Source organism: Felis catus, chromosome C1, assembly GCF_018350175.1.
Source record: "Felis catus isolate Fca126 chromosome C1, F.catus_Fca126_mat1.0, whole genome shotgun sequence".
Classification (NCBI taxonomy): domain Eukaryota; kingdom Metazoa; phylum Chordata; class Mammalia; order Carnivora; family Felidae; genus Felis; species Felis catus.
The window spans coordinates 65,031,017-65,051,337 of record NC_058375.1 but is presented as its reverse complement, the minus strand read 5'-3'; the positions used below and the strand labels follow the sequence as shown (position 1 = coordinate 65,051,337).

Sequence of the window (20,321 nt, the reverse complement as noted above, 5' to 3'; positions counted from 1 at the left end):
GGACACTTAGGTTGCTTCCGTATCTTGGCTATGGTAAATAATGCTGCAGTAAACATAGGGGTGCCTATATCTTTTTGGATTAGTGTTTTTATTTTCTTTGGGTAAATACCCAGTAGTGGGACTGCTGAGTCATATGTTATTTGTTTTTAATTTTTTGAGGAGTCTTTATGCTGTTTTCCAGAGTGGCTGTACCAATTTACTCTCCCACCAATAGTGCCCTTGGGTTCCCTCTTCTCCACATCTTTGCCAACACTTGTTATTTCTTGTCTTTTTGATACTAGCCGTTCTGATTAGTCCTCTGCCCATCTTTTAGATTTTTTTTTTTTTTTGGTGTTGAATTGTATAATGTCTTTATATATTTTGGATATTAACCCTTATCTGATAGATCATTTGCAAATATCTTCCCCCATTTATGAGGCTGCTTTTTTTGTTGTTGTTGATGATTTCTTTGCTGTGTAAGCTTTTTACTTTAGTCCCAATAGTTTATTTTTCTTTGGTTTCCTTTGCCTGAGGAGAAATATCCCTAAATATGTTGCTAAGGGCGATGTCTAAGAGATTATTGCCTGTATTTTCTTTCAGGCATTTCATGGTTTCAGGTCTAACATTTAGGTCTTTAATCCATTTTAAGTTTATTTTCATGTAAAAAAAAGAGTATGATTTTAATGAGTTCTTTGGGGCTATGAACATTAAAGAGCCAGAATCCTCCATTGTCATTTATCCCTATTGAGTGTTATCCAGTGCTGCTACAGACTCTATAGCTAGAATTAACCCTTAACTGCTGTTTTTTAAACTTTTTTGCCCTGAATATGTATTTTAAACGTAAAATTCCTGAAAGTTTATCAGACTTCAAAAGTGTCAGTACAGAATTCTAAAAGTGGTTAAATATCTGGGGCACCTGGGTGGCTCAGTTGGTTAAGTGTCTGACTTTTTAAAACAAAATTTTTTTTAATGTTTATTTATCTTTGAGAGAGACAGAGACAGAATGTGAGTGCGTTAGGGGCAGAGAGAGACGAAGACACAGAATCCGAAGCAGGCTCCAGGCTCTGAGCTGTCAGCACAGAGCCCGATGCGGGGCTCAAACTCACGAGCTGTGAGATCATGACCTGAGCGAAGTTGGACGCTCAACCAACTGAGCCACCCAGGCACCCCTAAGTGTCTGACTCTTGATCTCAGCTCACGTCTTGATCTCAGGGTGGTGAGTTCAAGCTCTGCATTTTGCTCTGCATTGGGCGTGAAGTCTACTTAAAAAGAAATTAAAACCTTATTTATGTCTATTACACTCAAGTAAAAAAAAACAGAATTCAAAAATTTAGATAATGTACTAGGTATATTTATCTTAATTATCCCAGGAATTTAAAATAATTAGAATTTTGTTTTAAGTAATTGTAATTGTTTTTGAAAAATAGAGCATGATCATTTCATTAGGGTCGAGAGCTATAAAATATATCTTAATTGTCTTAAGTGTATCTTAATATAAAGCTATTCTGGTGAGCCTATGAAACATAACACTGGGCAATTTTTAATGACTTTGTGAAACACATTAACAACTTGAATTATTTTTTTTTAACTTTTTAAAAAATATTTATTTTGAGAGAGAGACAGAGCACAAGGAAGAGAGGGGCAGAGAGAGAGGGAAACACAGAATCTGAAGCAGGCTCCAGGCTCTGAGCTGTCAGCACAGAGCCTGACGCGGACTCAAACCCACAAACTGCGAGATCATGACCTGAGCGGAAGTCGGACGCTCAACTGATTGAACCACCCAAGTGCCCCTACAGCTTGAATTCTTGATTGTTATTTACTAAAATAAAAAGTAAAAAATTTAGATTTCATTCATCACAGATTTCTCCTTAAAAATGTTATCTTCCTCAGGCCAGGATCCGTTGTTCCCACTACTCTGTTTCAAGGAATTAAGACAGTAAATCCAACATTTCGGGGGTATTCTCAGCAGGTAAGTCTTCATTCTTTTTCATTCACAATCTTAATGTTTAATAAGTTTGAAAAATGCCATTATGCATTATGCTTTTATGGAGCCTTTTGTATTTCTTTCTTTATAATTTATTTGTCCATTGTCTTGGGTCATCCTTTCTTGTGTGTTTATTTACTGACAATAATAGCCTATTGTCATTTTTTTGCTTATATTTTTCCACCTTTCTCAAAATTTTGTGTTTTTCTAGAAATTGTTAAATTTTGGAGTGGATAAATACGTCTCTATTCTAATGCTTTTAGCTTCAAAAAGTTACACATATAGAGATAAATTTTCACCTATATTTTATGCTTTAATTTTTAAAATATTTAATTCTTCTCTGCATCTGTCATTTATTTTGTGTTACAGTGCAAATTTCATTTTTTTTTTCACAAATAGCTAACTAATTGTACCAGACTACAGATTTGGAAGAATTTTCTTTTCTGATTTTAGAAATTTCTTCTTTTTTAGTTTTTATGCTTACATTAATATTTTATAGGGTTTGTTTCTGGGCTTTCTGATTCATTGCATTGATCTGTGTTTTGTTGAAGTGGTACCAATGGCAGTTTCAATTATTGTAACTTTATATGTTCCTTTGATATTAACACCTAACCCTCACATATTTTTCTTTTTCAAAATAATACCTGTTCCCTGTTAATTTTTTCTGGTGCACAGACACCAGACTGATTTCTTAGATGTGAGTTGGTCTATAAATTTATAAATTTGTATTTTCTTTCTTTTCTTTTTTTAAATTGAAGTATAGTTGACACATAATGTTACATTTGTTTCAGATGTACAGCATAGGGATTCCTCAACAATTTTATATATCATGCTATGCTTGCCACAAGTATAGCTACTATGTAGCTATTATTTATCACCATATGACACTATTAGGATACCACTAGTAATATTCCCTTGCTGTACCTTTCATCCCTGTGACTTACTCAGTATGTAACTGGAAGCCTGTGCTTCTCACTTTCCTTCACCCATTTTGCACATCTCTGTACCCACAAATTTTCAAAAAGCATTCCAGGTTGATCAAGGATTTTTCTTTGAGATGTAGTACAAGATTGGAAAGCTTTAATTTTAAGCCAAACTGATAAAATATTTGAATTTAGGACATCTCTGAATTCTAATTGTCATATGAGGCAAATCCAGTTGTTTTTTTTAAATGCCTCTTCATTTTTAAAAAATAGCAGCAGTACTAAAAGCTGACCTCCAGATCATCTTCGGTTTTTAAATTACTTTTGTTTTATTTATATAATTTTTTAGAACTCAGTGCTTCCTATTCCTTCTTCAGGGCCTTATGTTCTACTAACTGGTGTTTCCTCCGTATAACACAACACCTTTAGAAATCAGTTGATAAGCACATTTTGTATATTTTTTCTTAAGTTTCTACATACACATATTTTTAATGAAGTGGTAATATGTGTTGTTTATATATTAGGATGCTCAAGAATTCCTTCGGTGTTTAATGGATTTGCTTCATGAAGAATTAAAAGAACAGGTCATGGAGGTTGAGGAGGATCCTCAAACTATAACGACTGAGGAGACCATGGAAGAGGACAAGAGCCAGTCAGATGTAGATTTTCAGTCCTGTGAATCTTGTAGCAGCAGTGATAAAGCAGAAAATGAAAATGGCTCTAAAGGCTTTTCTGAAGATAATAATGAAACAACAATGTTAATTCAGGATGATGAGAACAATTCAGAAATGTCAAAAGATTGGCAAAAAGAGAAGATGTGCAATAAGATTAATAAAGTAAATTCTGAAGGAGAGTTAGATAAAGACAGAGACTCTGTGTCTGAAACAGTCGACTTGAACAACCAGGAAACTGTCAAAGTGCAAATACACAGCAGAGCTTCAGGTGACAATTTAATAATTGGAAAATGATAGTGTTTCATTTGTAGACAATGTGTACGAGAGAGCATATTTGTATTTATTTGTATTATATTTGTAATTTCACTGTTTTCTGATTTTTGGAGAGAAAATTAGCATGGCCTGTGAGTGAAATCAGACATATTTCTAGTTTACATGTTAATGTTCCCAGTCTGTATTTAGCATAAAAAATGAAGTAGACTGATTAGCTTAATATTTTATGTGCAGGATATGATCAAGTTTGAAGAAAGCAGGAATAAAATAGTTGTTACTTTTGGGCTAAGTAGTAGAGTTTAGCAATATTTGCATGTAGAATATTAAGTTAATGTCATTTTATGTGGATTCTGTTAAGATCCTGGGGAAAAAGCAAAATAACTCAAATTACAATTCTGTAATCTTTTTTTTTTTTAATTTTTTTTTTCAACATTTATTTATTTTTGGGACAGAGAGAGACAGAGCGTGAACAGGGGAGGGGCAGAGAGAGAGGGAGACACAGAATCGGAAACAGGCTCCAGGCTCTGAGCCATCAGCCCAGAGCCCGACGCGGGGCTCGAACTCACGGACCGCGAGATCGTGACCTGGCTGAAGTCGGACGCTTAACCGACTGCGCCACCCAGGCGCCCCAACAATTCTGTAATCTTACACACTTTTAGATTTAGACTACTGTCATTGGAATACTATCAGCTATGAAATATTTGGCATATATTTTGATATAGCAGTTTAACTATAATGAATCCTGTTATGATAGATTATTACCAGAATACTAGTGTTTTTGTTTTTTTTTTTGTTTTTTTTTTGTTTTTTGAAAAGAGCAAATGGCCAGATGAAAGATAATTAGTTAGATTGCTTTGCATTTTACCTTTATTTCTTCAAAAGTTAATTTATCTTGGCCTAGTGTGATACTTAATTTTCCAAAGCACATTAAAAACCATCAGAAGTTTAAGTTCTTTGATCTCTTTTTTTATTTTTTATTTAAAAAAAAATTTTTTTTTCAACGTTTATTTATTTTTTGGGGGACAGAGAGAGACAGAGCATGAACGGGGGAGGGGCAGAGAGAGAGGGAGACACAGAATCGGAAACAGGCTCCAGGCTCTGAGCCATCAGCCCAGAGCCTGACGCGGGGCTCGAACTCACGGACCGTGAGATCGTGACCTGGCTGAAGTCGGATGCTTAACCGACTGCGCCACCCAGGCGCCCCATAGTTCTTTGATCTTAAAATAAGTGGCAGACAAGTAACATAAAAAAGTTTATCTTTTGTAATTTGAAAAGAATAAAACTAGTAAACAATTTATTTAGGTATTGAATGAGCCCAAAATTTCTTCTTGAGGAAAAAAGGATATTTCCTTGAACACAGGAATAGTAGTGGTTCACCTCTGTGTGGTGCATATTGGTGTTCTAGTCAGGAAAGTCAGGAAAGCATTTTAGGCTCCTTAGTTACAGTGGCCTTATTTTAGAAGTTTAGATGCTTTTGGAAGTTGTTTGGTCAGTAAATATTGAAAGACAGCCTAGGCTTCCATAGACTGCTGTTCAGCCCGCCCTTGTCAAAAACCTGATTAAGGGACGTAGTGGTTCTTTATTGCTCCATAGCAGGCTTTTTCTTATACATGGTGACTAATTGATGAGCTAGATCAGGGATCTGAGCTTTTACATTTTACAAAGACCTGATTAAAAAATGTGACAAAGACTGTATATAGGGTGCAAAACCTGAAAGACTTGATAATTATCAAGTTTTTTACAGGAAACATTTGCCAATCCCTGACCTTGATAATACTAACTTTATTCCCTGACCTTGATAATACTAACTTTATTCCCTTCAGAGAGGGTGAGTGAGTCTCCTACTCTTTCTCCCTCTAATATTAACGCAGTCTTCATTTAGTCATGGTTGGAATCGTGAGAAATGCTTATGTGAAAATAATAAAGGTGACTTACTTTGCATTATCTGGAAAAATCTCTGAAGTCATTCAGTTTCAGGGTCCTTATGAACAGTTCTTTTTTCTTCAGATACTTATTGAGCACAATCCCTTGCCCTGAAATCTGTATTGTATATATACTAGGACTCCAACAGCACAACTGTCAAGATAGTGGTCATGAAGTTTTTATTTTCTTGATTCATAATTTCATTCTAAAAAAGGTTCTTTTCTGATAAAGGGATGTATTTCCTTTTATCACAGTAAGAATAAAATAATTTATGATTCTGCCTAAGTTTCTTCTTAGATTTTGATTATTATATTAGTTTGAGAAGATAATCTTTTTCTCCTACAGTTTCAAAGCTTTTTAAAAACTATCATAAATACTAAAAAATACTAAATTAGAACAAATACAGTTCTCTTTGGCTTTATGTTACCACTGCTCACTTCCTAAATTGCTAGCACAGTAATGTGTTACAAACATTATTTGGATTCCTAGGTGGAAAATCACTGTTGTTTTGCTTAGCAAGAACTTTGTCTATCAAATATTTCACTTGACATTTATTAATGGGAATTGTGTTTAAAATCTCAAATGAAGAAAACTTTAAATTAATTAATATTATTTGATAAGTGGGATAATTTTACTATTTAAGGTAATAATACAAATTTTAAATATTACAGAATATATTACTGATGTCCATTTGAATGACCTGTCTACATCACAGATCCTCCCATCAAATGAAGGTGTTAATCCACGTTTATCAGCAAGCCCTCCTAAATCAGGCAATTTGTGGCCAGGATTGGCACCCACACACAAAAAAGGTAGAAGTTTCAGTTATTCAGGTTCCTTCGTTTTGATAATTTAAAGTGTTAATTATGAAATATTTAGTACTTTAAAATCGACAGCATAATTTTATATAACCATGATTTGAAATTTTTGTGTGTGTGTGGCACAAATTTACATACAGTAGAATTCACTCTTTTGGTGTAGAGTTCTGGATTTTAACACATGCATAGATTCTTGTTACCACCACACAAACAGAATATAGAACAGTTCCAACACCCCCAAGGAATTCCCTCATAACTACCCTTTGTAATTAGATCATCCCCCTACCCCTCCCTAAACCCTAGGCCTTTGATCTGTTCTCTATTGCTATTGTTTTGCCTTTCCCAGAATGTCATATAAATAGAATCATACAGTACATAGTTTTTTGAAACAGGCTTATTTCACTTATTGTAATGCAGTTGAGATATAGTCACATTGCATGTCTAAATAGTTATTTTTATTACTGAGTAGTTATTTCATTGTGTGATTATACTGCTGTTCATTCATTTTCACTTTGAAGAACATTTGAATTATTTGCAGTTTTTGGCAGTTGTGGATAATGCCGCAATAAACATTCGTATACAGGTTTCTGTGTGAATATAAGTTTTCATTTGTCTAGAGTAAACACCCAGAAATGAGGTTATTGGGTCTTATGTTAGTTGTATGAAATTGTTTTCCAGTTTAGCTGTATTATTTTGCATTCCCGCTAGGCTATGTATGAGAATTCCAGTATTACAAAATGTAAAACTCTAAAACTCTTAGGAAAAAACATAGGAAGGAGAAAGTCTTCATGACCTTTTGTTGGACAAATAGTTTTTTTAAGACATCAAAAGCAATATCCATAAAAGAAGGGACGCCTGGGTGGCTCAGTCAGTTAAATGTCTGACTTCAGCTCAGGTCATGATCTCAATGTTCATGGGTTTGAGCCCCATATGGGCTCTCGGTTGACAGCTCAGAACCTGGAGCCTGCTTCGGATTCTGGATCTCCCTCTCTCTGCCCTTCCCCACTTGTGCATGCTCTCTCTCTCTCTCAAAAATAAGTAAACATTAAAAAAAAAAGTGCAAAGAAGACAAAGTTTAAAAAAAATCCATAACAGAAACAATTAAAAATTTTCTTGGCAAAAGACACTATTAAGAGATTGAAAAGATAAGATTGGGAGAAAATACTTGTAAATCAGGAAGCTCACAAAGGATCTGTTCAGAATGTATATATATTTAAAAAAAAACTCTCAAAACTTAGTTATTAAATCCCTTTTTCAAATAATACCTTATTGGATGCAAAAACAAGGAAAGGCAAAACTATTCTGATTGAAGTCAAGCTGGAGAGACTGAACCTCTCTTCTATTTCATCTTGGTTTCTTTTGGGATTTTTTAAAAAGTTTATATATTTGAGAGATCACGAGTGGGGAAGGGGGCAGAGAGAAAGAGGGAGAGACAAAGTCCCAAGCAGGCTCTACACTGTTAGTGCAGAACCTGAAGTGGGGCTTGAACTCCTGAACTGTGAGATCATGACCTAAGCCGAAATCTAGAGGCAGATGCTTAACTTACTGAGCCACCCAGGCGCCCTTGGGATTTTTTTTTGAAGTAATTCTCTTGAATGGTACTTTGACAAGTTACTTTAGGATAGTAAATTTTACTGTTAAGGATTCCAGAGAAAATGGTAAAGGAACTACCTTTTAAAAGAATGTTCTTCACTTGTTTTTCAATCCTAGCTCAATCTGCATCATCTCCAAAGAGGAAAAAACAGCATAAGAAATACCGAAGTGTTATTTCAGACATATTTGACGGAACAATTATTAGTTCAGTGCAGTGTCTGACTTGTGACAGGGTGAGTATGAGGGAATTATAATATGCAGGGAATTTCTGTCAAATGGTCTTAAAAAAAAAAAACCTGACAAATGGGATGAAAAGTTTAATTTTTTCTCCTTGCTACTTATGGTTATACATGTATTTCTTATGTTTACATCAGCATAAATTGATTCTAGGAGTAGAATTTATTTTTTGGAAGTATTAGCAACATCAGTTTGAAAGGATGGGTCTTGACCTGTCATTGGACAGGCATGCATTAGCAGCAAGAATTAACTCCGTTGTTCATCTCTGGTCACATGGAAAGGTGATATGTTGCTCAGCAACAATAAATGGTAACACATGCATATCCTCCCAAGGTTGATAAAATTCATATGCTGGGAAACTGTTGCTGTTCACAGGCACAAGGCTGTGAGTGTATCTTCTACATTTGGTGGTATGGCTTATAAATATTTTCTTTTGTTAAGATTACGGCTCAGATAATACAGGTAGTGTCAGATTCATGCATAAGAGCATAAGTTAAAATCATGAGTTCTTTAATCTTCCCTAAATCTATGAGTTTCTTTGAGCTTTTCTTAAGAGTGGTTTTGTTTCAGTGCAGTAATGAATTAAGGAATATAAAATGACTTATTAAAAAAACCCTCAAAAGTAAGTTTTCAGCTATTGTGGTAGGATCTTAAGTCAAATCTAAGAGCTTTCAATAGCATCATTTTAATGTAGGCTGTTTGGGTACCAAATATTTTTTATTTTTATTTTTTAATGTTTATTTATTTTTGAGAGAGAAAGAGCATGAGCAGGGGAGGAAGAGAGAGGGGGACAGAATCTGAAACAGGCTCCAGGCTCTGAGCTGTCAGCACAGAGCCTGACGTGGCGCTTGAACTCACAAATGTGACATCATGACCTGAGCTGAAGTCGGACGCTCAGCTGACTGAGCCACCCAGGTGCCCCTGGGTACCAAATATTTAAATTGGATTATCTTGAATTATTTTCAGCTTTTTAAAAATTACATGCCAAGTTTTACATCTTTTTAAAAACCATTATGAGATGTCATTTCCAAAAACAAATGCAGTAATAGTTCTTACGAGTTTGGAGCTCAAGCTACAGTGGCTGGATGTACTTTTCTATGCCACAGTGTCCTTGATTAATGGGAATGTTAGTAGTAACTTCGTAAGATTTATGTGAAGATTAAATTTAGAACAGCACCTGGTACAGAGCAAGTGTTTTTGCCATTGCTATTACTGTTACTGATATTTTGGGGTTTTTTTGCTTATAAATTGCTTTGCAGTCTAAGATTTGTTCTCAAAATGTGTTGGATTATTTTCATCCCATTTTAAACACGAAACAATTTTAGGTGTCTGTAACCCTCGAGACCTTTCAAGATCTGTCCTTGCCAATTCCTGGCAAGGAAGACCTTGCTAAGCTGCATTCATCCAGTCACCCAACTTCTATAGTCAAAGCAGGATCATGTGGCGAAGCATATGCTCCACAAGGGTGGATAGCTTTTTTCATGGAATATGTGAAGAGGTATGTATGCATTTTCCTTGTACTAATTGAATGTTATAGCTGCTGTTTCTGCTGTACTGGCAGAACACTTCCTTTTTTTTTTTTTTCTTCTATCAATAATGTTTCAGGTTTGTTGTCTCATGTGTTCCTAGCTGGTTTTGGGGTCCAGTAGTAACCTTGCAAGATTGTCTTGCTGCCTTCTTTGCCAGAGATGAACTAAAAGGTAAGAAATATGAAATAGTCTTCAACTATGGCTAAATTGTTTTGAGTGATCTAAAATACTAGTGGGACTAAATATAAAATGTGTTTATAAAAGCTGAGTTTTAAGGTGGCTTAAACAGTCCTTGCCCATATATATCATCATCATAGTTGCCAGTATCTACCATGGCAATATAAATATAAATAACATAAATCATATCTTGAAATGATTGATACAAATTCCTGTAGTATAAGACAATATGGTGAGGGATTCAAAGAAGGGAATTCAACCCATATAAATGTTGTATATCAGGAGTACTCTGAATTCCTCCATAATATTTAAGATTTTCCACTGTTTTTGTGGGTTCAGCACCTTGCTGGAATATATAACAGGCAGTCAGTAAAGTCAGGAAAGGATATTTTTTTGAGATAGGCCTTCAAGGTTGAAAAGAGAGAGAGGAGAGGGTATTTTAGGCAAGGTAAACATCACGAATTGATTCTTGAGCAGAGACTAAAAAATGTGAGCTTTGTGTTACTGTGCTGCAAAATCAGCATACGGCAAAGTCAAAGAATTGCAGAACCAAAAAAAAATACAGTAACTTACTTTTATTTTGAGAGGAATGACCAGATCTGTTCTATTTCCAGGTGACAATATGTACAGTTGTGAAAAATGCAAAAAGTAAGTGTCATTGATAGTGCTTTGAATCGCATGTTTTGTATTATAAATGATATTTTTCTTGGTCACTTGAATTAGGTATGTGGAGTTAATTTTGCACCTTATTTAGAAAAATAAAGCCTAATAAGCTTTGTCCAAGTAAAAATAGAGAGACTGGCTCTTCTGTAAACAAATTTGAGGTAAAAGTTTAACAAATTTAATAGGCTTATCTAAGATGTGAAAGTTTATATGTATTTTGAGATATAAAATAAGTATATAATTTTGCATAAAACATCTTCTAAATATGGTATAAAACATATACTATGATGTATAATACACATTTTCATTATATGAGTTTGCCATCATAAATAGGGCAATATACTTTTTTGAATGAACAGGCTAGATTCAGGATGTCAAAGTGACTATAAAGGAACATAGTTTCAAATCTGTATAAAATTCAGAAAGGTTATACTAACTTTGATGTTACCTGTTGTATGATGGCAGAATAGAAAGTTAAGAAAAGTATAGTATTGTTTCTTTACATCTACTACTAGCTGCCTTTTAAAAGTCTTATAATAAACTCAAGCTTTTAAGCCTTTGTGGTGCAAAGTTAGAAAAGAAAAGTAATTGGAGGATTGAAGGCAGATATGTTTGTGTGAACTGAGAAATTTGTCTGAATCTCTGTAAGAGAAAAATAATGGGATCCTAATAAGAACTAGAACCTTCATAATAACAAACATCTTACTGTTTAGCAATAATCCAGGGAAGTGTTGATCTGTAGCTATTGGTTCTTGTCATGCCAAAAAGGAATGGTATGTTGTTTGGTCAGTAAGGATTAAAAGCTGTTTTGTACTTTCTAGAAGAACATACACCTCTTATGAACTGGGAAGTATTTATTAGTTTGACTCCTTGAAGCTGTAGCTAATAGACGAAGAGGGATTTGGCCTGGAGGGACAACTTCCCTTGAAAACCAACATGAACTAGGAAAAAGATACTAGTGAAGGTGGAAAAGAACCTTGCATATGCCCCAAATCCAAAGTAGATACCTGTCAAGTATATATTAATACTCATTAATACTAACCACCCTTTAATTCAAGTTATTTGTTTCTACATTTAAGAGTAAAGATTCTATTGCCAGAGTGGGATTGGAAAGTGGGAAAAATGGGTGAGGAGGATCAAAAGGTATAAGTTTCCAGTTATAAATTAAGTCATGGAGATATAATGTGCACCATAGCAACTATAGTTTATGATACTGTATTTCATATTTGAAATTTTCTAAGACAGTAGATGTTGAAAGTTTTCATTCATCACAAGAAAAAAAAATTTTGTGACTATATATGATGACACATGATGTGAACTAAAATTACTATAGTGATCATTTTGCAAAGTATACAAATATTGAATCATTATATTGTACACTTGAAACTAATTCAGTGTTATGTGTCAAGTATACCTCAATTAAAAATAATAATAAAATTTAAGTAATAAAGGTTATAATATATTGACCAATATATAATATATTGGCCAATATAATATATTGGGATTTTATTTTACTCATTTTTACTTGATATCTGGATGTTATAAAGGCATAGCCAGGCCATAGACAGTAGCACATTTGTTTAAAAAAGTAGTTTTCAGGAGGTGCCTGGGTGGCTCAGTCAGTTAAGCGTCTGACTTTGGTTTAGGTCATGATATCATGGTTTGTGGTTTTGAGCCCCACATGGCTGTTAGCTCAGAGTCTGCTTTGGATCCTCTGTCTCCCCCTCTCTCTGCCTGTCCCTAATGTGTGTGCATGTTCTTTTTCTCTCAAAAATAAACAAATGTAAAAAAATAATAATAATTTTCAGGGTGCCTGGGTCGGCTTAGCATCCGACTCTTGATTTTGGCTCAGGTCATGATCTCACAGTTTGTGAGATCTAGTCCTGGAGCCTGCTTGGGATTCTCTCTCTTGCTCTCTCTCTCTCTCTGTCCCTTCTCCTGCTGTCTCTCTCTCTCTCTCTCAGAAAATAAACATAAAGTTTTTTTTTCCTCAAAGAACTAACTCCCTGAATTAATATTACTGATAGCTTAAATTTTTTTTTTTAATTAAGAGACTCCAATGTTTCATTAGTTTTTTTTTTTCTTCTTCATTTTTCTCTTTTCTCTTTTTTTTCCTCTCCTGTTCTGAATGATAGCCTTGTTGTCATTCGTATGTATTTTTAAATGGGTAGCATATAATTCAGTAGTGAGCATATTTTGTCCCTATGTTTTCTAAAATATTTTGCTGTATATTTACAAATACTTTGGGGCACCTGGGTAGCTTAGTCGGTTAAGTGTCCGACTTTAACTCAGGTCATGATCTCACATTTTGTGAGTGAGCCCTGCGTCCTGCTTCAGATTCTGTGTCTCCCTCTCTCTGCCCCTCTCCTGCTTGTGCTCTGTCTCTTTTTCTCTCAGAAATAAACATTAAAAAAAAAAATTAAAAATACTTTGTAGATTCATATGGGAAACAGGTTTACTTAAATCTGTTTTTTTTTTTTTTCTCTTTCCAGATTAAGGAATGGAGTAAAGTTTTGTAAAGTACAAAAATTTCCTGAGGTATGGGCTTTATTAGAATTAAGTTCATTTTGTGTTACAGGAATGTAAAACATTAACATAATACAGTGTAGCATGGTTGAAGAATGGAGTGGTTCTATTGACCAGTTGTTATGTTCATATACCCTATTAGGATTATTCATTTTTAAAATACTGACATATGGGGCACCTGGGTGGCTCAGTTGGTTAAGCAGCTGACTCTTGATTTCGGCTCAGGTTGTGATTTTATGGTTCATGGGATGGAGCCTCATGTCGGGCTCTGCACTGACAGCATAGAGCCTGCTTGGGATTCTCTCTCTCCTCTGCCCCTTTTCTGCTTGCTTTTATTGCAATCTCTCTCAAAATAAATAAAATAAACTGAAGAAAAATACTCAGTTACATACCAACTAAGTGCCCTTATCTGTAAAACTGTGTTGAACACAGTTTAATCAGACAGTATAGGATTTTGCAGGTATAATATAAAATTAGAAAAGCCAGCAGGTTTGAACTTAGGAAGTACCAGGTTTCACCATTTCCATATTCTGATGTGTTTAGAATCAGGTTATCATCATTGTAGGGTAATGTGTAACCTTGACACTTAATTCAATACCTATATTTAATAGATTCCTTTATTAGTATATAAAACAATAGAATTTTAAATAATCTTATCTTTCTCTGTTAGATTTTATGCATCCATCTTAAAAGATTCAGACATGAACTGATGTTTTCCACCAAAATCAGTACCCATGTTTCATTTCCACTGGAAGGTCTGGATCTTCAGCCATTTCTTGCAAAAGATAGTCCAGTTCAGATTGTTACCTATGATCTTCTGTCAGTCATTTGTCATCATGGAACTGCAAGTAGTAAGTATATAGATTTGACATATGTCTCGATCAGGGGGAAAAAAAGTAACGGTCTGCATTGATCTGTTAAATAAGACCTGATTAAATAAAAGAAATGTAAAAATAGATTTTTATTTTTTAGTTTTATTGTAATTTGGTTGTTATAAACAGGTCTGAAAATTTTAGGTAATTGAATAATTTTGCTATGAAGTTTTGAATACTGGAAATATTTTGTATAAAGCTTAATATTAAGGACTTTAACATGATCATTTTTGCGGGGGCACCAGGGTGGCTCATCTGGCTCTTGATTTCAGCTCAGGTCATGATCACAGTTCGTGAGATCAAGCCTCACGTTGGGCTCTGTGCTAATAGCACAGAGCCTGCTTGAGATTCTCTCTCTCTCTCTCTCTCTCTCTCTCTCTCTCTCTTTCTCTCTCTCTCTCTCTCTCTCTCTCTCTCTCCCGCTCCCTCTCTCTCTCTCTCCCCCTCCCTCACCCCCTCTCTCCTCCCCCTCACCCCCTCTCTCCCCCCACTCCCTCTCTCTCCCCCTCTCCCCCTCTCTCTCTCTCCCCCTCTCTCCCTCTCTCTTTCTCTCCCCTTCTCTCCTTGCCTTGCTTCTGCACTTTCTCTTTCTCTCAAAATAAATAAATAAAAAGATTATATTTTTCACTTTTTTTAAGATTACATTTTTGTCCTTATTTTCATTTCCTCAGGTGGTGGTGGTGAGGATACATACTGGAAAAAATACAGATGCATAGTTCTTGCTATATCTCTGTCTCTGCTAGGAACTGAGGATTCAAAAAGTACTTTAATTCTTGTGTTAATCTTGTATTGCTGAAATTATTTAAATTTTTTCAACTCAAATTCAGGTGGACACTATATTGCTTACTGCCGAAACAATTTAAATAATCTCTGGTATGAATTTGATGATCAGAGTGTCACTGAAGTTTCAGAATCTACTGTACAAAATGCAGAAGCTTATGTTCTTTTCTATAGGTAAGGAAGTAACTCTCATGGATAGATTATTTTGACAAATATGAAAGAACATCTCACTTTGGGGTTTTTACTTCTAAGACTTTCAAGATGTATTGCTGAGTAAAGATTAGAAATTGTTTTTTTTCTAATTTCATTTTGTAAGTAAAGTGAAAGGTTGCATGCAGAATGATCTTTTGTTAAGAAAATGTTAAATCATTTAGTTGAAAGGTAAATGAATATATTTTGTTTTAGAAAGATTGGTTTTAATAAATTAGTCTATGACAGTAGGAGTTAAATACCAGATTTTCTCCTAAAATAGCTAATAAAGGAGGTATTACTATAAAAATAGATCTTTGGTAGTTTTCAGTATCTTGTAAAAAGATCACTAACTACTGAAAGAAGAAAGTAGATGAACTATTTAGGTTGATTTTATTAGCAAACATTTGAACGCCAGCTGTATACCAGTGGTTATGTAGATACCAGTAGTTCTGATACAGTGTTGCCCATTAGGGGTGTATAATGTAGTTGGGGCTGGGGTGGGGTGATACAAAATATATTTCTGTTGTATAATTCCCAAGCCTAATAAGATTCATAGTATTACTGTGTGTGCTAAGTCTAATAAGAGGAAAAATCCATCAACTGATCGAATGGAGTAAAATGCATATTAAGTTTAATGAATCATTGTCCTTAATAGGAAGAGCAGTGAAGAGGCACAAAAAGAGAGACGAAGGATATCAAATTTATTGAACATAATGGAACCAAGTCTCCTTCAGTTTTACATTTCTCGACAGTGGCTAAATAAATTTAAGACTTTTGCTGAACCTGGCCCTATTTCAAATAATGATTTTCTCTGTATTCACGGAGGTAAGAAATCCTAAATTGGAAAGTAATGGTAGATGTTTGCTCTTAAATAATTTACAGATTAAGAAGGAGCCAAGAGTTTTCCTCTTCGACTTATTTTCCATTTCTTTATCTGCATCCAACTTAAATCTGTTTAACTCTCTAGTTTTAGAAATTGGCATTTTCTTCTATTTATAGGCAGTCTGTAGCCTCTTCATAGGAGAGATATTTATTGAGAATCTGTTTCAAACCCTGTGCTAGACCCTGAGAATACCAAAGATACTGTTTGTTTCCTAATTTCATAGTAGAGACAGATCCATACACAGCCAGTTATAGTACAGTGAGCATTTCTATTACACATTATTCTTCTCTGCTGAGAGGCATTCAGCTACCCCTTGTATCCATGATTTTTACCCTTTTGCCTAAATTAATAGCTGGCTCTTTTCCTAAGTATGGACATGTCCTTGGAATTTAACAAAAAAGCCTTGTATAGTTATTTGCTAAATATAACTTACGCCTTTGTGACTGGCTATGTTAGTGTTTGTTCTCATGATAAATAACATGTTAGTGTGATACCTTGATTAAATTTCATGGTTGAAGACTCAATATTCTTATTAATTAACTATTTTTGCAGTGAAACCACAAGAGATAGTAGGAATGTCCCATAGTGAATATAGAAACCTAAACCTTGAAATGTTTCTGTATGTGAATTTATCTCTTATTATTTCCCTACTTGAAGTACTAACATAAGGCTCTTCTAGTTCTGAATCCCCCCATAAGCTTTTTATGGTATTTATCTGTGACTGCCTTTTATTATAGTTATATAAGTGCCTCATGTCTTTTGCTGGCTCAAGCTCCATGAAGGAAAGAGTGTCTCTTATTTTCCTTTGATTTCCCCCAATACACAGTCAATGCTTAGTAAGGATTTACATAAATTACTTGAAGATGTTGGTTACCTGATTTTTCTCTAACTACTTCAAGAAGTAGGTTCATTTTTAGGAATGTAGTCACCAGAAATACTTAATTTTTAAGAATACTGATTGAAAAATGCCAGTGATTAATCAGTTTAAAAATGAGTTTAACCTTTAAAAGTTGTATAAAGGAATTTAAGAATGAAACACACCCATCTAAACTTTTTTAGGCGTTCCTCCACGAAAAGCTGGTTATATTGAAGACCTGGTTTTGATGCTGCCTCAGAACATTTGGGATAACCTGTATAGCAGGTTTGTTTTTTTAAATCAGACAATATGGTATTATGAAAATCAGTTGGTGAAACTTGTTAAAAGGGGATTGTATTGTTTCACATATGCTCCTTATGCTTTATGTCGCTTATGTAGAAAATTCTCTTTTTTCCTGTCATTATTCACTCTGAAGTGAACAGGAAGACTTCATAGTTAACGTGGCCCAAGTCTAGATAATTAATTCTGATTTTTATGTTCTAATTATCTGTATCTGTAGAAGTATATGTGTGATATTTAAGTCTGAGATTTTAAAGTTTTAAATTTTGTTTTAAAACATTTCATGTATAATTTTCTTACTATGTTTTCCGTAGTTAAATATTGAAAATATGGGGTACCTGGGTGGCTCAGTCATTTGAGCATGGTACTCTTGATTTTGGCTTTGGTCATGATCTCACAGTTCATGAGTTTAAGCCCTACCTTGGGCTCTGTACTGACAGTCTGGAACCTGCTTAAGGTTCTCTCTCTCTCTCTTTCTCTCTCTCTCTCTCTCTCTCTCTTTCTCTCCCTCCCTCCCTCCCTCCCTCCCTCCCTCCCTCCCTCCCTCTCTCCCTCTCCCTCTCCCTCTCCCTCCCCCTCCCTCCCTCCCACCCCTCCCTTGCTTGTGCACGGTTTCTCTGTTGAAATTAAATAAACATTAGGAAAAGTTAAAAAATAAAAAAAAGATTCTCTCTCTCTCTCCCTTTGCCCCTCCTGCGCTTGTGTGCACACACACTCGCTCTCAAAAATATATATATATTGAAAATAATTCATTCCATGAATTCTTACTTAAAAGCCAGGGAAAGCCTCTTTCTGATTAAAACTTAAGACTATGGCTGCATTAACATGTTGTATTGTAATTTTTTGAAAGCCACCTCTTTTACTTTGTATTGTTACCTCTAGCGTATTTGGTAGCAGAAGTAGCTGTATGGGAAAGTTAAAATATAAAGCAGGTTACTTAATACATTGATAGTCATCCTGATAAACATAAAATCAAGTTGTTATAATTATTTGATTTTTACGTTAGTTTAATTATGACTGAGAATTTTTTTGTGGCGATTGATTCTTTACTAGTGATTTAGCCTAGTAAAGATTTCCTAGAACATGAACTTTCTTTAACGTTATCATAATTATTAAATTCTTCTTGCTTGAGGTATGGAGGAGGACCAGCTGTCAACCATCTGTACATTTGTCACACTTGTCAAATTGAGGCAGAGAAAATTGAAAAAAGAAGAAAAACTGAACTGGAAATTTTTATTCGGGTAAAAGTTATGCTTTTCAAGTTGGAAATGTGATTTAGGATAAAGATCACTGACAATTCGCGGAATCGTTATGTTAATGAAATGATTAGATGAAGGAGTTGTAGGTGTTCAGGGTGTGTAACAGCCAGAGACCTCCAACAAGTCATTAAAATTCTAGTGAGTTAAGGTCTCCTTTTGTGGGGTTTTGTTTTCATGGATTGGTAAAAGATTTTGTTGTACAGATTGGTACTTGCAAGAAGTCTCCTTATTGAAATGGTAAATTACAGGTTTCCTTTAGTGTTTTTCTGGAAGTATCTACCCAGACTGCATTCTCTACTTCCATCTTTTTGTGAAATATAGTATTGTTTTGTGGGACTGTCTATACTTTCAAATATACTCCTCAAAATGAGTATATTAAGAAGCATTCCTTGATTGCAAGCAACAATATGAAGGTCATTACAGAATCAGTAGGAAGAGCTAAACAACCAGGTTTTTGTTTGCTTGTGTGTTTTTTTTAATAATCTATTTGATTTTTTTTTTTAATTTTTTTTTTTAACATTTTATTTATTTTTGAGACAGAGAGAGACAGCATGAACGGGGGAGGGGCAGAGAGAGAGGGAGACACAGAATCGGAAGCAGGCTCCAGGCTCTGAGCCATCAGCCCAGAGCCTGACGCGGGGCTCGAACTCACGGACCACGAGATCGTGACCTGAGCTGAAGTCGGATGTTTAACCGACTGAACACCCAGGCGCCCCAATCTATTTGATTTTTTAAGGAAGTTTAAACTGTATCTGTGCAGTTTTCACAGACACACCAATATAGCAGAATTAGCCTTTGATGATTTGAAAGTAAATTGGATTATCTGCTTTTTGAAAAGGATCAACAGGCAAGTAAATTAAAAACCATTTTAATTTAAAAATGGGGGAGAGGTGGGCGATACAGGGATACATATATAGGTTGTGGTTATGGAATGAATAAGTCACGAAGGAATGTAGTCAATGCTACCGTAAGAGCGATGGATTAAGATAGGTGGTAGCTACACTGGTCGTGAATACAGTATAATGTGTAAACATGGAATCACTATGTTGTACACCTGAAGCTAATGTAACATTATGTGTCAGCTATACTCAGAATCATTTAATGTGTATATGCTGACTGAATGACCCATCCATATGCAAATTCAGGGTTTTTCTGTGTACTTAGAGCTATTTGATGGTCTTAGGCCCTGAAGTTTTAAAATACTATAGTGGTTGAGGAAAAAAGACATATTTAAACATGCACTAATGATATGCACTAATTCAGAGAGGCAAAATGAAGTAATTCATAGGTAATTAAGTAAGTAAAGAGGAGAAACTGTTGTAGTATCACTGGTTAATTATAGCAGATTACCAGTCTAGATGGTGATGATGATGATTTTATATACACTGCTAAGTTTTATGGGGGTGCCTGAGTGGCTCAGTCAGTTAAGCATCTGATTCTTGGTTTCAGCTCAGGTCATGATCTCACAATTCATTAGTTGGAGCCCCATGTTCGGCTCCGTGCTGGCAGCATGGCGCCTGCTCGGGATTCATTCTCATTCTCTCTCTCTCTCCCTGTCTCCCCCTCTCCCCCTCTCCCCCCCACCCCCCACCCCCCCTCTCTTTCCTGCCCCTCCCCTGCACACATGCTCTCTGTCTTTCAAAATAAATAAGTAAACACTAAAAAAAATAAACAACCAGGATTTACGGACAAGGACTAGTACAGTTCCATTTATCTAGGTAACAATAAGTAAGTATCTTCAAAGTACTATTGTCAGTAGCACAGTTCCAACTTTTTATTTATGGTCCAAAGTTCCAGTAGAGAATCCTAGTAGAGTTTCAGTCACCTGAGAACCATGTGCATTGATAATCCTACAAAGACTATATTGGTGGAGGGATGGG

General features: G+C 35.1%; 1 protein-coding gene across 3 annotated transcripts in view; it reads left to right on the top strand.

Annotated features, from left to right (window-relative positions):
• Positions 1-20,321, top strand: part of USP33 (ubiquitin specific peptidase 33) — a 63,985-nt gene that overhangs the window by 32,372 nt on the left and 11,292 nt on the right. For 2 of the 3 annotated variants that reach the window (XM_006934853.5, XM_019837268.3), the window contains 13 exons: positions 1,870-1,948; positions 3,411-3,828; positions 6,428-6,568; positions 8,285-8,400; positions 9,730-9,902; positions 10,010-10,104; positions 10,725-10,758; positions 13,266-13,311; positions 13,970-14,150; positions 14,999-15,125; positions 15,799-15,968; positions 17,086-17,167; positions 18,315-18,423. In XM_006934853.5, coding sequence (XP_006934915.3) covers positions 1,870-1,948; positions 3,411-3,828; positions 6,428-6,568; positions 8,285-8,400; positions 9,730-9,902; positions 10,010-10,104; positions 10,725-10,758; positions 13,266-13,311; positions 13,970-14,150; positions 14,999-15,125; positions 15,799-15,968; positions 17,086-17,167; positions 18,315-18,423 — 1,771 coding nt within the window. The remainder of the gene's footprint in view (positions 1-1,869; positions 1,949-3,410; positions 3,829-6,427; positions 6,569-8,284; positions 8,401-9,729; positions 9,903-10,009; positions 10,105-10,724; positions 10,759-13,265; positions 13,312-13,969; positions 14,151-14,998; positions 15,126-15,798; positions 15,969-17,085; positions 17,168-18,314; positions 18,424-20,321) is intronic. The other variant, XM_011284923.4, reaches the window with a different exon arrangement.